This window comes from Gambusia affinis, linkage group LG15 (genome assembly GCF_019740435.1).
Source record: "Gambusia affinis linkage group LG15, SWU_Gaff_1.0, whole genome shotgun sequence".
NCBI classification, from domain to species: domain Eukaryota; kingdom Metazoa; phylum Chordata; class Actinopteri; order Cyprinodontiformes; family Poeciliidae; genus Gambusia; species Gambusia affinis.
Window position 1 is genome coordinate 17,265,795 of NC_057882.1, and position 16,051 is coordinate 17,281,845.

The 16,051-nt window shown below is 39.4% G+C and overlaps 1 protein-coding gene across 2 annotated transcripts in view; it reads right to left on the reverse strand.

Moving 5' to 3' along the window:
• Window positions 1-2,611, reverse strand: part of atp2a3 (ATPase sarcoplasmic/endoplasmic reticulum Ca2+ transporting 3) — a 55,520-nt gene extending 52,909 nt beyond the window's left edge. The window contains exon 1 of one of the 2 annotated variants that reach the window (XM_044141439.1): window positions 1,887-2,611. In XM_044141439.1, coding sequence (XP_043997374.1) covers window positions 1,887-2,004 — 118 coding nt within the window. In that variant the 5' untranslated portion in view covers window positions 2,005-2,611. The remainder of the gene's footprint in view (window positions 1-1,886) is intronic. The other variant, XM_044141437.1, reaches the window with a different exon arrangement.
• Between the last annotated feature and the right edge of the window lie 13,440 nt (window positions 2,612-16,051).

Genomic DNA, 16,051 nt, shown 5'->3' on the forward strand with positions numbered 1-16,051 from the left:
TTGGTTTTTTTAAAGTGCAGAGTCAGTTAATGATCACAAGATAAAAAGTGATTGTTTTAAAAAGTTATTCATTTATTAAAGACAGGAGAAGTCCACTGAGCTTCTGATTAGCCACTAGCTTCAGCCATAAAATATATTTATACAGTACAGACCAAAAGTTTGGACACACCTTGTAATTGAATTCAACTAGAAGGCGTGTCCAAACTTTTGGTCTGTACTGTATATATAAATAAAAATGCTTAAGGAGTTATGGTAGGGTATTTACTGCTCAAAAGCTTTCAACAAAACCCCATTTTTACGAAAGTGAACAACTCATTTAGCGTTTACCGACTTGTTAACTTCAATCAAGCCGAATACAAAATCGATCCGTTATAAAAAGACAACGGTGCTGCTGCTATGGTGACGGATGGACAAACGTGTTTGACTTCAAAGCTGTACAACTTTGAGCCAGCCTTGCAAGGGGGTGGTTTGTCCAGGCTGTCAAGGAACCTGCCACTTGTAGTACCGACACATTTTTGAGTAAATTCCATCGCACTGTGAAACCGTGGCATTTTCACTTAATAGTTATTGCTGCAAGAGAATCTAATTATGGTGACAGCAGAGTCCTCGGGAGTTCCCAACATACCACTCACTCCCTGCAAACTGCTGTGAACAGATGCTCACCTCGCTTCATCAACAAAGCCCTGCGGTTTACCAGCAGAGGGAAGGGAGGCATTGAGCAGTCGAACATCAGCGTAACAACCAGAAGTAAAACTAGAAAAAACAAATCCAAGCCACCCTAATACTGGTTTTAAACTCGTTTTGGCTCACACATGAACCTGAAAGGGAACAAGCGGGGTATTCCTCCTCCCCCCCCCCTTAGAGTGTTTGCCTGCAACACACTTGCACAAGGCAGGAAGTTCACAGCTAAAAGCGAAAGAGATGTTATCTGTGGCAAGACGTTGCTTTTTTTTCTTTTTTTTTTTTTTTTCCATGAAGTCATCACAAGCCCCTGGGGTTAGAGAGGAGGCCAGATCGCAACAAAAGGGCTAGTGTTCAGCCCCTGCACAATGTGCCACTCTGCTCCACGGCTTGGCCACACATGCAAATGACAGGCGGGGGACAGAAAGGTGTGTTGATGTCAGGTTGGAGTCCAAAAATGCATCTAACACCAGCATGGTGTTCAGGATGATGAGGGGCTGTGACTAAACAAAATCCATTTACCTACACAGCTACTTTATTACTATTATTTTTAAGGACCTGGAAGTAGACAGCGGGGCATTTATCACCCTTCTCCCCTCCAACCTTTTGTGGTACAATGTGAACTGGAAACATGTGCAGAGCAACTGTTGAAAGTGAAAACAGGTTGTTCAGGATCGCCTGTTTCATCATCTGATGCATTTCATTTAAGTCTTCCAGGAAGCCTGAGGCAGCCTGCTCTGCACTTCCTGATCCCAGCCTGCGTTCTCGGACGCAGCAGCTGTACCCACCGACAAGATCCGGGCCCCGGAATGGGGGGGCCCGGGTGACGGAGGAATGGGGGTACGTCCTCCACGACGAGGTGGAAGCTTGAGATGATGCGTCCTCGCAGGGGAGCCGGTATGACCAGACACTGACTGGAGGAGATCTCAAGTTTAACCGGTGCGCTGCACGCTGGAGGATTTCAAAAACAGACATGTGTGCTTCACTGAATGCCCAGCTTGTATAAGTGCTAGAGAGGGAAATTGTGTTTTATTCATTTTTTTTTTGTTTTCTTTTCTTTCTTTCTTTTTTTTTTTTACCCGCACTACCTGCGTCAGCTTGAAAATATAACGTCGGCTGAGGGATTTCCTGGCGGAGGAATCGATACGAGCTCTACAGAGGCAGAGCGGAGGAAAGAGCGGGTTAGTGTTGGTGTAAAAACTTACCGTTCGGTCCATATTTCTGCAGACTGGCGTGGACCTGCTCCAGGGTCAGTCCGGTGATTTCGTTCACGCTGAAGTTGTCTAAAACTTCGCTCGCAGACTTAGTGTGCGCATTTTCCATCTTGGTTGGACGAGGCTTCAGATGTTCAGGTCCAAATGCATGTAGTTGGAAGTAGTAAGGTGCGCGAGGTTGGTCACGCTAATTTTTTAATTTGCTTTCACCGGGTGGACCCTCCCGGCCGGTCGATGTGTCTCAGTCACCTGTTTTGTCCCCCTCCCCAAACCTGAAGGGAGAGCGAGAAGGTGGAAGAGGAAAAAAAAAAACACGTCCGGAATCCGCGGTTCGGTCGCTGTCGTCCTTCTGTAGCTGTGCCGCCGCTGTTACTTCATCTCCATCTGAAGGTGTGCTGTGGCTGTAGCGCCGCAGACCGCCTCTTCGCCGCTCAGCCCTCCCTCCTGCGCTCCTATTGGCTGCGTCTACCTGGGCGCAGGGTGCCGCTGCCTCCTGCAGCTGCTTCAACACAGACAGGCTAGAAAAAAAAAAAAAAAAGAAAAACCCGCACAGCCTGGGCCAGATTAGCTCTTGCTGCGGGAGAAGCGCTCAGCTATATGGTTGTGAATTCAACAACCTCCAGTTGTCCTTCGAGCAGAGGCGAATCCCAGGTTTTTGGGGGCCGTTTTACCAAGTTGAAACTGCCCCCCATCAAAGCACCGCTAACAAATAAGTCAGCAACAGTAAGGCGCAACTCTAACACATTAATTTTACTGCGCAGTATAAAAAAATAAATAAATAAAATTACTAGAATAAAGTAATAAAATTACAAAATGAAGTCAGAATATTACACACGAGAAAGTATAATGTTAGGGTCGAAATATGACTTCATTCTGGTTGTGTTGTGATATTGTGATTTTACTTTTGTAACTTTATAACTTTCTAATTTTATTTTCTTAGCATGGCATCAAGACTACAGTCATAACTAAAGTTACTCATCAAAATCGCTGTGTGTTACTATTTTTGTTGTTTTACTTGATAAAAAGCTATTTTACTTTCCTCAGGGAGTGAAATCTCGTGTCACAAATGTAAACAATGGAGAGAGAAGTGATGCAATTTCTTGCTGAGAATAAAGGCTGCATTTTGAGATTGTGTCAGCTAAAGATGACAATATCAGGTCCGTTGACACTGTCATCTCTGACAGAAATGACAATATCGAATATGACAGATGACAAAGCGTAGACTTACCAGCTGATTGCTAACTTACACATTGCAATATCTTTGATTAAATGACATGAAAACGGATAACTTTAGGTTTATATCAGCTAATATGGATTAATATTTATAGTAAACTGTCAGTTATAAAGATAGAAGATGGTGCAAAGCAAAGAGCTTTGACTAAAATGCAGGAAGTCCTAAACAACTAAAGCTGGACTTTGGTGCAAAACCAGCGAGTGGGGCAGAACTTAGATCATCAATACACACTTGAACTTTTAGGATTTGAAACATTATCTTCATTTGCTCTTTCAAGAAATGTTTGAAAATCCCAAATCCTAAAAATTAAAAATGCTTAGATGTATTTATTTATTTTTAGTATATTGTTTCGCAGTTAGTAGCCATGTTGCCTTGCAGCATGAAGGTTCTGGATTCAAATCCCAGCCATCTCCGTGTGCATCCACAAGACCCACTGATATCATCAGAGACTTGAAGTGGGGAAAAAAGCAACACAAAACACTCCCTTACAGTGCAAAAAATGATAAACATTAACGCAATAAAGCGTTTAACTGTTTGGATTTGAGTTTCATCTTCAGAGAGGAAATATTAACACCTACCAGAGTTATTATGAGGATATAAAAAAACGCATGTTACTGATTGCAGACCTCTGCGCTGTCATCGCTACGTAATCATCACTATGTGATTTTGTATTTACCATTCATAGATTTCATGGGTTACTAGAAAGTCAACACTTGTTTGGCTCGTCCCTTACATTCTTCACTTCAGATTATTTATTCAGTACACAGTGATAAGTAAATGACGAAGGCTGCGGCTTTCACTTACTTATTTGTTCTAGCGCTCATCTCTGGAGCACAGCGATTGGTCGCAGTTTTATTTGGAAGGACAAGACAATTTAATTGGTGTTTCTGACAAGCAAATACTGAAAACTGTCAGTTATCAACTGGCAGTTGACACTCCAACTAGATCAAGTTCTAGTTGGGGTGTGCATGTATGAGAAGTAAATCACGATGGGTAAATTGACCAAAAATTGTACTAAAGCAAGGTTAGTTTTACTTTAAAATAATATTCTTACCCTACAATTAGCTTTTTTTTTTAAATTTATTTTCTAACTATGTAAAGTGAATAACATAAGAATGAAGAGATGGTTGAGGTGGGGTCTCAGGAAATCTTTTGACTGGCTTTGCTTGCTCATCTTGAGAGTGATTGGACTGCAGTCAAAATGATTTTCTCTTTCCATCATTCCTTAACCTCATTGCATTTTCAAATGAGGTCATGGAAAGGAGCTCAGAAATAGACAGGAGGTAATGCTCTTTTTTTTTTTTTTGCCAGTGTAGCCGTACCCAGTAGTGCCAGTTACAAGCGGACCAGTTTACACAAGCCTTCAACGCAGCCCTGAGGTCATCGCTGCTAGGATTATGGTAACAAAGTCACTAAAGTCAGCTTGATTTCCAATTGAAATGTTTAAAATTAAACACCAGGCTGTTTTTTTAAAGGAAAAAAAAAAGTGAGGGTTAGAGTTCATCTGGGAATTTTTTTTAAAACAAAAAAGAAGCACACCAGAGTTTGAAAACAATTCTGAGAAATCAGTGAGAAAAAGACAGAGTGTAATCATTTAAGATAAGAAAAGACACAGAAGGCTGCTTAAACACAAATGGATAAAAATGGCAGAGTTTAAAATGATACACAATATATTACTTATTTGTCAGAAATAATAAAAATTGGTAAATATCAGTAAGAATATTTCAGTTCATTATTTTGTCCCTGGCGAAACTCAATCCCAACCTATTCTTGTTAGCACGGCTTCCAAAACTGTATTTCTACACCAAGCATTGTTTGTTGATCTTACTATAAGACTGGGGGTTTTCCATGACAGTCTATTTGTTTTTCCACCCATTACATTCAAAGAGAGAACATCTGTGCAGATGTCCACAGGTGTGCAGAGAGCAGCTGAAACACTAGCTGTTAAATTTCATGACGTTCAAAAACCCACCGCAGGTTTTATGAGGCAGGAGTGCAACGTAGCTGTGAGTTAAACAGACATGATTCACTCAAACTGCAGAGAAAGATGTCAGTAGCTGGATCATCAACAAATCATACCAAAGCAAAGAGGAAACACGCTAATGCTAAGCTAGCAGTAGCAAGATATGAGTCATGAAATGTTTCAGTTAAGAATTGCTATAAGCAGTGATTTTTTTTTACTTGTCCTACTTCTACTAAGTAGTTAAACAGCTGGTTTCCTTCACCTTTTCACCTCATTGGTTCTTTATTTTAATAATATTTTGGGTAAAGAAGAACTAATGAGGCTCTTGATGATTGATACCTATTTTCAGTTTTCTTTCATTTTCTTTCAAAATACCTTCTTATTAGTACCAGCTCAATTGTGCAAACTTTTATTGTTTCATTAAACAACCAAATCTAATAACAAAAATACCCTTTTAACCAAATGTAACACAAAAATGATGGAATTCTATGATTATCCCCATTAATTTATCAAAGTATATGTCTTTAGCCTTAATCAGATTTTTCTTACACTGAATACGAACAAAGAGAAGAGATCATGTTAAGTTGCGGTTCTGTTCCTGTTAAAAGGAAAGAATTTCTTTCAGCTGTTGCCTCATGCTTACCTTGGAACAGCGATTGCTACAAAATCAATGACTTTATAAAATGTAAGTTTGCAAGCCTGTTAACCTATGAACTTACAATGTTCATAGGTTAACAGAACAGAATGCGAATGAAGAACTTTGTTTTTCAAACCAATGCTGCAAGGAACTAAGGCGAGCTGGAACTCAGAGAACAGTTCTTAGTATATAACTTGTATATTAGGAACTTTTTACTTGTTCTGTAAAACAGATAAGCAGCTTAAAACAATATTGTTTCCACAACAAGGTTCTCTTCAGAAATCCTGACCTCTCGCAGAAATCCTAAGTTAACTGGAAACTTTAAATCCACCCACAGATGTTGCTTATTGTGTCCATATTGTTCTTTCTCGATTCTATGTTCAACTGACCGGTTAGCTGCTGGTATTTTCATTCACCAGTTGCGGCAAAATAAAACCTGAAATACAACTTTAAGAACTCTTTGGTATAATTGTACATGTAGTTCTTCCTCTTTCATAGGGCATCTCTTAGCTACAACCACAGCTTGAATTGCACAGCACACGAGAGACTAAGAGGAACAGAAGTGATGCCATCACGAGGCGACTGGTTAGAGCAGGGTTGTCAAACTCCAGTCCTCAAGGGTCGATGTCCTGCAACTTTTAGATGTGCCTCTGCTGCACCACCTGAATAGAATAATTAGGTCATTAGCAAGGCTCTGGAGAATTTATCTACACAAGGAGGAGGTATTTAAGCCATTTCATTCCAGTGTTTTGTACCTGTGGCACATCTAAAAACTACAGGACAGCGGCAACTCTACCACTGTTGAATAACACACATGGAAGCAAATGGTACAGTATTTGCTTCAACTGGGAATTTGAAGTCGTCTGTAGCAGTTTGCTCTAGCTACCTTGTAGCTTCAGCGATTTGGAGATAAAGCTCTATAGAAGGACAAGCCATTTAGCATCTACTTGTGACTAATTCATCTGGGTCGTAAGCTTTTTCTTCTATTAGCAATGCTAATGCTAGCAACGTAGGCCGTAAAACCATACAAATTTCATTAACACCTAAAAAAAACTGCTCCAACAACACGTTGTTGAAGGAAGAAAGTTACTAAGTTAGCTTAATTTGGAAAAAGCTTGGCTCTCTATTTCTTCCTATTTCCCGGGTCCTTCCAGCGAGGAGTGTGTGCCAATCAGGAGCAACATGCGTGATGACGTCACAGAGTTACAGCGTTTAATCTCATAAGAAACCACAATGAAGTAACAACACAAACTGCAAAGCAGCCAAGATACAGACTTATTACCTTAGACAGACAAAAATATAAAGCAAAGACGGAGACAGAGAGAGACAAAGCAAAGACATGTCTTTGGAGAAGGCTGAATGCCAAAACGGCAGGAAATAACAGCGATCTGAATTATTATTATCGTGTTCAATCTCTTTATAGTGAAGGCGTTTCTCTCCTTGTTAATGTATTCATTAAGGTGTACCCCTGGTTCGACCAACCAGGAGCTCCCCTGGACACTCAGAGGAACTTAGACCTTCCCTTAATTTCACGCCAGAGATCAAAGGCCATTTGGTCTCTAGAAGAACAATGGAGCAAGCAGCTGCATCCTAGTCTTCTGGCTCTAACAGATACCTGTGAAATTCGGAGTGCCTCCCGGCCAAATCAAGTAATTTAGTTTAAGGAAAGATTATCTTCACAAACCTAATTCTGGTCTACTGCATTCAGCATTTTCCAAAGATTTAAGTCCTTGCTTTATCACATAAAATCCTGAACAGTTTTCTAATACTAAACAACACATTTTCATTGAAACAATTTCCATTTGGTTCAGATATTATCATAGACAGTACAATTTTCAAATACATTCAGCATTCTCCCTTCTAAACTTAGATAATGCACTTTAATTATAAACTTGCTATTAATACTTAGAAAACTGTTAGTGATCTCAACATTCTATGTTGCATTTTAGTTTAAACCATGTCAGATGTGGTTCTAAAAAACCTTTGATGTTCTGTGAACCATACAGGCTTCTGCCCTGCAATAGATGCTAATTTCGTGGCTTCCTGAGCCCTGATAACAATCCTAAAAGATCTCCTTTGATCTGCATCTAGTTCCTGACCTTTGACATTTACTCTGCTGGATAATTTAACTGTAAATTCTTCACAGAACATCTGTTTAAAACAAATAAATTTATACAACATAGAATGATCAAGATACCCTTCACACATGACATAAGATTAAATGTTAAGAAATTTGTTCAAAATCAGACTGTTCAATATACCTTTTACACCTGGGGTAAGATTAGCTGTATTAAGCACTAAAAATAATAATTTTCCGTAACAACGTTGAGAGTGAATATCAGCAGTGCATTAAGTATTTAATGAGCAGTTCAAGATGCAAATCATATTCACAGAACAAAGCGGAGGAATCTTCACTGTAAACTAAACAAAACCTGCTTGCTGGGAAGTGAAATGGATTGCAAGGTGCACAATAGGAGGTAAAGAAGAACATCTGCAACAGCTGAGCTCTCTCCGTCCTTGTGATTCTGCCAGTTCCCTCAAGGAGTTTTGCCAAGAACGTCCTTGTCTGGTCCGCTGTTGGCTGCAGTGATGCTGAAAAGCAGCCGCTGAGTCGTGAGGACCAAGGCTGAATCCCGACGATTAGGAAGATTTTTGGTTCCCAGCCTGGACTGCAATGTGAAATGACCATTTGATTCTGGTGCAAGTGGAAAAATGGAAATAATTTTTCCACCACATGGCATAAAATCCACTTCCAATCAAAGAATATAAAACTAACTATCAATTATTACAACTACTAAGGAATTGTGGCTAAATTATTTTTTATCGTCTTTATCCTTTTAAATGTAACTTATTGTTTTAAATGTATCATATTGGTAAGTGTCTCACTCTGACACCACTGACCCAATCATAACCAAAACATTTCTATCTTACAGCGGCTGTGAAAAGTGTACACACTCGTGGTCAAAAGATCAAAATAAATACTTTTATCACATACACACTGCAAAAACACAACATTTTACAAAGTATTTTTGGTCTAATTCCCAGAATATCTTAGTACACTTGAAATAAGACAAAACTAACTACATATAACTTTTCAACAAGAAATAGGAGCTTGTTTTAAGTCAATAATTATTTAATATTGATGCAAAAATACTTATTGCTCTGGGAACATTTTTGCATATTAGAAGTGAAATAATCTTCCAGTGGAATTAGTACTTATTTAAGTCAATATTAAGAAATCATTGACTTAAAAACAAGTTCCCATTTCTTGCTAAAAATGTACTTGTACGTTAGTTTTGTCTTATTTCAAATGTACCAAGTTATTTGGACCAGGAACTAGACCAAAAATACTTCTGTTTGTGCAGCTCAGTATGTCCTGCACAATTCATGTTTTTAAAAACAACACAGTAAGAGAAGAAAACTTAAAAAAAATTTTTTTTAAAAAGGTGACATCACCTGGTTGCACAACTGTAAACCAGTTTACAACCGCAAATGAGAACTGAGTCAACTAATGATTTGATTATTGCATTCATTCTTGTATAATTGTTTGTCACTGTAGTAGCAGAACCCAAACAGTTCTGCAGATTCACCAGAAGATTGGAAGTAAAAGTAAAAAAATAAATAAATAAAAAAAACGTGCTCCAGATTTTCTTTCCCTCTCCTCATCCTGGATGTGAGGTTACTGCAGCACTATTTCCTCACCGCATGCGGACTTTAAAAAAAATAAAATAAAATGGGTCTTCAGTTGGAGATCACCGGTGCTGGACTGGGACCTCATAAGCACAAAGGAACATCATGCTCCAGATCTGTCCTTGCTCACAGCTGGCCTCTTCTCTCACAGCAGGAAAAGTGGAGTATTTATTTCTGGAGCTTATGTAACTTCCAGAACTGCTGTCCTGAGGATGGTACCTGCCTCCCTGAAGTTCCCGGAAACCAAACGGGAACGAGTCACTTTGGACAGTCTTTATCTCTTTGCTGACTCAGAACTGCAATGAAGAATCAAGAACTACACCTCACTGTAATTGCTTTTCCAGCAGTGTGGAGCGGCGCTGTGAGAGGGGTTGTCAGAGTTTCTCAGGACTGACTGAAGTGTGTGAGTCGGACATAAAGAGAGAACCCCTGAAACGTCAGAGCTCTTCTGACAAAAGGAAAACCTCACCCAGACCCCTCCCTCTTTCCTGTCTCTGGCGCACACTGGGGGACTGTGCTGGTCCGAGCACCAGTCACACAACATTTTCCACTCAGGACAGCCGATAGCATTTGCCTTCCTCTTTTGCCTGCAGCCTTCATTTGCATGAGGAAAATGAGCCACAGCCTCTCAAGCAAATAAACAGACTTTCTCTTGACGCTCTCCGAGGAAAGAGAAGCACACAGTAGTGAAACAAACTATTTCCCCTTTCAACAATTTCTTCAGTAATTATTATTTTTTTGCTTCTTTGTTTTGGATCATCAAACAAATTATATCAGACAAGAATAACCGAAGTTAGAGAGTCATTTCGAAGGCTTTTTTTTTGGATACCAGGGATAGATGCTGCAAAAACACAAACTCTCACCAAGTCTTTTTGTCCAGTTTCTAGTTCATGTATTTTAGTACACTTCAAGTAAAACAAAACTACTTCAAGAAAGATATGCACACTTGTTTTAAGTCAATGATCCTTGAAAAAAGATGTTTAAAAAGTCCTATGTTCACTTAAAACAGACAAAAAATGTCTTGTTACAGTAAAAAGTAAAAAATAAATTCTGCCAGTTGAACCTTCATCTATACTCAAGAATTTTTTACTTTAAACAAGTGAACTAAAGTATATATATGAACTAAAAACTAGACGAAAAGATTTTGTGTTTTCGCAGCGCACAGGGAGTGAATCCAATAACGGTAAAATTGCAGAATTTGACATTTGGAAGATAAATCTGCTTAATGGCAAAGAAATGTTGATTTTAGAGTCAAAGACTGAACCTAAAACCTGCCGTGGTGCAGCCTCTGCCCCCGATAAATACATAAAAATTGGTATGTATTTATGTATTTAATATATATGCTTTTTTTAGGCCACCCTAAAATCCAGCCTGGCACCCTCTGTTGAAACTTTCTAGGCATGCCACTGGGCATATCCCTTTATACTTGGAAACAATCCACTGTTTCTGAACTAATTCTGCATAAAAGACGTGGCCAAAATCTCCGTTTTTCTTCAGGAAGGAGCTTTAAAAATCAGCCAGCTTTTCGACAGAGCTCTGGCGTCGGTGTTGAAGACAGGCAGACAAAACAGCTGCCACTGACTTTGTATCAAGGAGATAATGGTGACGTGAGTCACCCCCAAGTCCAGAGCAGCTGTACCTGACAAGCAGCCCAAGCAGCAAGTGGTCCCCATCCAGCCGCTTTCATCATTAATAAACCTCTCCCCTCGTCTGCCGTCTCTCCTTCATCTCCCCCCCATTTGGGGGTCGGGGGGCTCCGCACATCGCTGACAAAGTCATCATTTCACAGTCTGGCACAACAGGATGCCACGCTGGCTGTCACACTCGAGACAAGAGGAGCAATGTTTTACGTCAGGGGAGTCTGGACTAATGTGCTTGTTATATTAACTCAGTATTTTTAATTCGAATATAATAATAGGAATTCTCAAATGGTACTTTAAATGGCACAGTGCTTTCACTAAAGCACTAAGGAGATAATTACTTTCAGAGCGTCAGGCAGGACTGGCAGCACGCTGTTTGTCTGTGTAATTATCCGGCTGAAAATAAACGGATAGATGGGCAGAAAGTTGAGAATTAAACTGGTGGAGGACGTTTCCTGTAGAAAAACAAAAGAAATTTAGTTCAACTTGATAAAATGTTTCTAGTAGAAACTGAAGAGCAAAGAGAAAACACTTTAAATGATAAAGTGGTTTGTCTTTGATTGTTTTATCCAAAGTTCTTTAGGGAAAAACATTAACTCGTTGTCACGTTTATGCATCGTAATCACTGTTAAGAGCAAAAATCATTTTAGTTGCACAGCATCCAGAAGGAACAACCGTCCAAACTTACAATGCCTCAAAACAAAAAAAAACAAAAAAACTATGAACAAAGTCCACAAATCAGAACCAAATCTAGAATAAAGAACCAAACGATCAGCATTTCCATGTTATCAAACGAAACCAATAGCAAAACTATTCTGTTTGTTTTTTATTTTAAAAATCTGAGCAACTTTTGTATTTTCATCCTTTAGTGTTTCCACAGACGATGGTGACTGATTATTCCAGCTTTACGTTGGTGGAAGATGAGGTTGCTTTTCTTCCACAAAACCTGGAACACCCACTTGCTTTTTTTCTCCAAAACATGCAGGTGGAAAAATATTCGGTGATTTTTATTAGCTTTATATTCATGTGGAGGAGCGTTTGGAAACGTGAAACGGGCCTCGGTGTTTTTGTGTTCACCAGCTGAGAGTTTCGCGTTTCATCTCCCGACAGCAGACAAAACCGTTCCCTCTGTAATACAGACCAGGCTTACATCCAGTTATCCTTCTCACTCCATTCTGTCGACACTCATTACACTCAAACCAACAGGATGCCTGAAAATGTCCACGCTTTTTTAGGAGATTGTGTGTGAGAGAGACTGACATGCCATTTGGACCAATTCCATATTAATTTATCAGGCCTTTTTCGGGAGGCGTTGGGGTGTCATGGTGGTGCTCAGGTTGCTATGGGCTGCGTGTTGAAATGATTACCTGAACAAAACAGCCGCTGCGCCGGTTCAAAGTCAAGCTAGTGCTTAGTGTGGGTTAGACTCCACAGGGACTGGCTCTCATCCGTAACCCAGTCCACGGTGTTCATGGACCAGAGCTCAACATGTTGTCATGGAGAGGAGGCTGTTCTCTGGGTAGCTTCAGACCCACAGCTGGAAAGTGATAAACATATACTTCAGTCAAATCTACAGAAAGGTGTAAGTGCTTTTGTTTTTGGTGAAAAAAGAAACAAACTGTTGGAACTCAGCATTGCTCCCCTACTTCCTGTTCAAAACTCACAACCAGTTTCATCCTCAGACTGTCGTAGCGACCTGTCGACCTGGCGACTTGTCTAGTTTGATCATTTAAAACATGGAACTTGAGGTTTTGCCTAAACAAGACATTTTCTGGTAAATATTTCATCTGGAATAAATACGTTCTATATTGGTATTTATGTGCATTCGTTTTTATAACTTGCTTCTCTTTTCTAGTTAGTACTTATATACGTAGTTAAATAACCCTTTAAAAAAAAAATTAATCAGCTACATGTTATCCTGTATAGAGGCTGTGTTTCATGGGTGATAATTAATGTTGTATATTGTCAAGTCAAGTTTATTTGTATATCACATTTCAGCAACAAGGCAGTTCAAAGTGCTTTACACCACAGAAAACATCATGCAGCCATCAATTATGAAATGATAAATAAACATTAAATTTTGTCAAAGGTCATCAACCACATATATGTCAAATCTGTTGACCAATGTTCCATTTACTATTAGTCAAAGGTTACTCTACACAGGTGAGTTTTAGCCTTGATTTAGAGGAAGTCTGTGTTTCTGCTGTTTCTCAGTTTTCTGGAAGTTTAGAGGAGAATAGAAACTGAATGCTGCGTCTCCATGTTTGGTTCTGATTCTAGAGCAGACCAGACCCAGAAGAACCTGAGAGGTCTGGAGGGTTGATACAACAACAGGTTTTTAATGTGTTATGGTGCCAGCCATTCAGTGGTTTATAAAATAACACAGATATTCTCTCTGTGTTATTTTGTGACCTCAAAATCCAAACATATATATATATATATATATATATATATATATATATATATATATACAACATCTAATATCTAGAGAGACTATATGCCTTGGTGGAGAGAGAGAAATTGCATCTCTGGGTTTCAAACCCTGACTTGATCTCAGATCAGCAGATGAATTTATGATTAAAGAATTTCATATTATATTACACCTATTGTAAGCTCCCTCTAGAGCACACAATTATATTTCTACTTTGTCGTCATTAACCCATTCTTTGGTGTTTCCATTTGCTGAATGACAAAAAAAATAAAAACTACCTTCAGTTTGATGCATTGGTCTCAACTAGCCTCCCCAAGGATAATTTTTATTCCAGAGACTTTAGTGTGCATTTTCTTTGTTGTTTTCAGATCTTTTGTGTATAAATTATCAATATTTAAAATGTCTTCCAGATCAGGAGAGAAATATTTGTTAGAAATCAAAGTGTACTGATGTTTGAGAGGTTGTACCTGCATTATTATGCAGTGATTTTACTTGAAAATGGTCTCAAAACAACAATATTGTCATTTGCCGCATTAACCTCTGGGACAACAACAAGGATCCTCTCTTATCTCTCAAAACATTCAGAATTAAACAAAACTTTTACACTGTCATGGTGCATGTGACTGAACCTCACAACATCTGACAACCCACTTTTTACACTTGTCACTATTCATTTAGTATTTCCTCCTTAAGGCGACGTTTTATTTTGAAACGAGCGCACACTCATCATCATCAGCATCATCAGCATCATTATCACCGCCGCCATCACATCCAGGCAAGACAAGCGTTTGCTGCTCCGTCATTTTGGACAGGATGAGTCACTGTGGGACGACTGGACCCGTCTTGTCAGTCAGTCCATCTGTAGTGGAATCAAATGTGACGTGTGAAGCAATTACCCGAGTCGCCGGTGATGTCAGTTTAATAGATAGTTCATCACGAGGCCCAGGCTCGACTTTTTCTTCCCTTTCTTTTGTCACACAGAACCAAGCAGATGCTGGAAGAAAAGAGAAAGATGGAGAGGATTTTCACTTCATTGTCCCATCTGGCTCTGACAGAAATCGCTGTTCTGCAGCCTATAGGAAAAAATTTTACCGTGGCACGAAAGCAGAGAAGCCAACACAGAGTGGTGTCACAACGCCCCAGAGCTCCTCCCACAACGCAGTCTGACCAAAATCAAATCACGGCTCTCTAAAGCTTGTTGCTGCTGTTAAATCAGTGCCCGACAGCCCTTAAACCACTCCATGTGCTCCATCAGTGTGACGTGTAATTAAAGAAGAGGGAAGGAGAAACTGCTAGCCGCACACCTGAGATCACAGGATCAATTTCAGCCACTTACAGACAGAAAGAATCGATCAAAATCACGAGAATATCAATCTCCATCCAGATGAGGAACATTGTCTTTGTTTTAATTTATTTTTCTCTTTCATTTGGACCAGGGTTCCAAGAGTTTTTTGGTTTTGCATGTTAGTTTAGTTTCATTGTGACTTTTCACTTGCTTAATTCAGTAAGAACACACTTGCTAGCTCCTGTTCGTTATTATTAGCTATTGTTTAGGTTTTTTTAATCCTTTGGTTAATGTTTTATTGCGTTTATGTGTATGTTGATTGGGTAAAGAGTACTCAGTACCATTAAAAAAAAAAATGTATTCAATTACTGTCGAACAAGCAACTGACTCTGGTGTTTTCCCTCCAACTTTTGCTGTCGCCGTCAGGAGGAGTATGAAGGACCGTAATTTGCTGTCAGCTGATGTAAACTGCTTGTATCGAAGAAAAGTAAAATCTTTTTCACATCAGTTCACAAGGCTGATGTAGCTCCAGTTAGTTGTACTTATTTCCCCATTAATTACCATTTTAATTTAATCCAGTTAATGAAAAATGTTTTCTAGTTCCAGTTCAGACAGAACAACCTTGGTCTAGACAGTGTTTCTGTTTTGAGTGCTTAGAACATTACATAATCATGGGCGACTGTGGCTCTATGGTAGAGTAGTCGTCTTGAAATCAGAAGGTTGTAGGTTCGATTCCAGCTTCCTCCTGCCACATGTCGATGTGCCTCTGGGCAAGGCACTTGCCTACCGATCTGTGTGTTTGTGAGTGCGACTGGGTGAATGTGACTCTAGTGTAAAGCGCTTTGAGTGGTCAAAATGACTGGAAATGACTGGCTATATAAGTTCAGTCCATTTACCATTTACCATAATCAACGAAATGATTCCAGAGTTGTAAATATAGAGCAAGATTTACTCTGAGGGAACCTAATTTCCCACAGTCACAAGACAAGAAGGAACAGCTCCTAAGAGAGTGTGTTGAAGACAAATAGGAGAATAATATATGGCCTACGAGGCCGTAAAAAAGCTCTTGAACTTCCAGGAGTTTGATCACAGATCTGAGTTCCCTTTACGTCCCACAGCTATAAAATCGCACTCCAGTTCTGCTATGAGAAATTATGGCTGCAAATTAACAATGCTGCAGTTTCTGACTACTACAGTGCCTTGTGAGGACTTTCATTTGTCTTGAATAGCTTCACATTTTGTCACATTGCAATGAGAAAATTTTACATGTGTCATG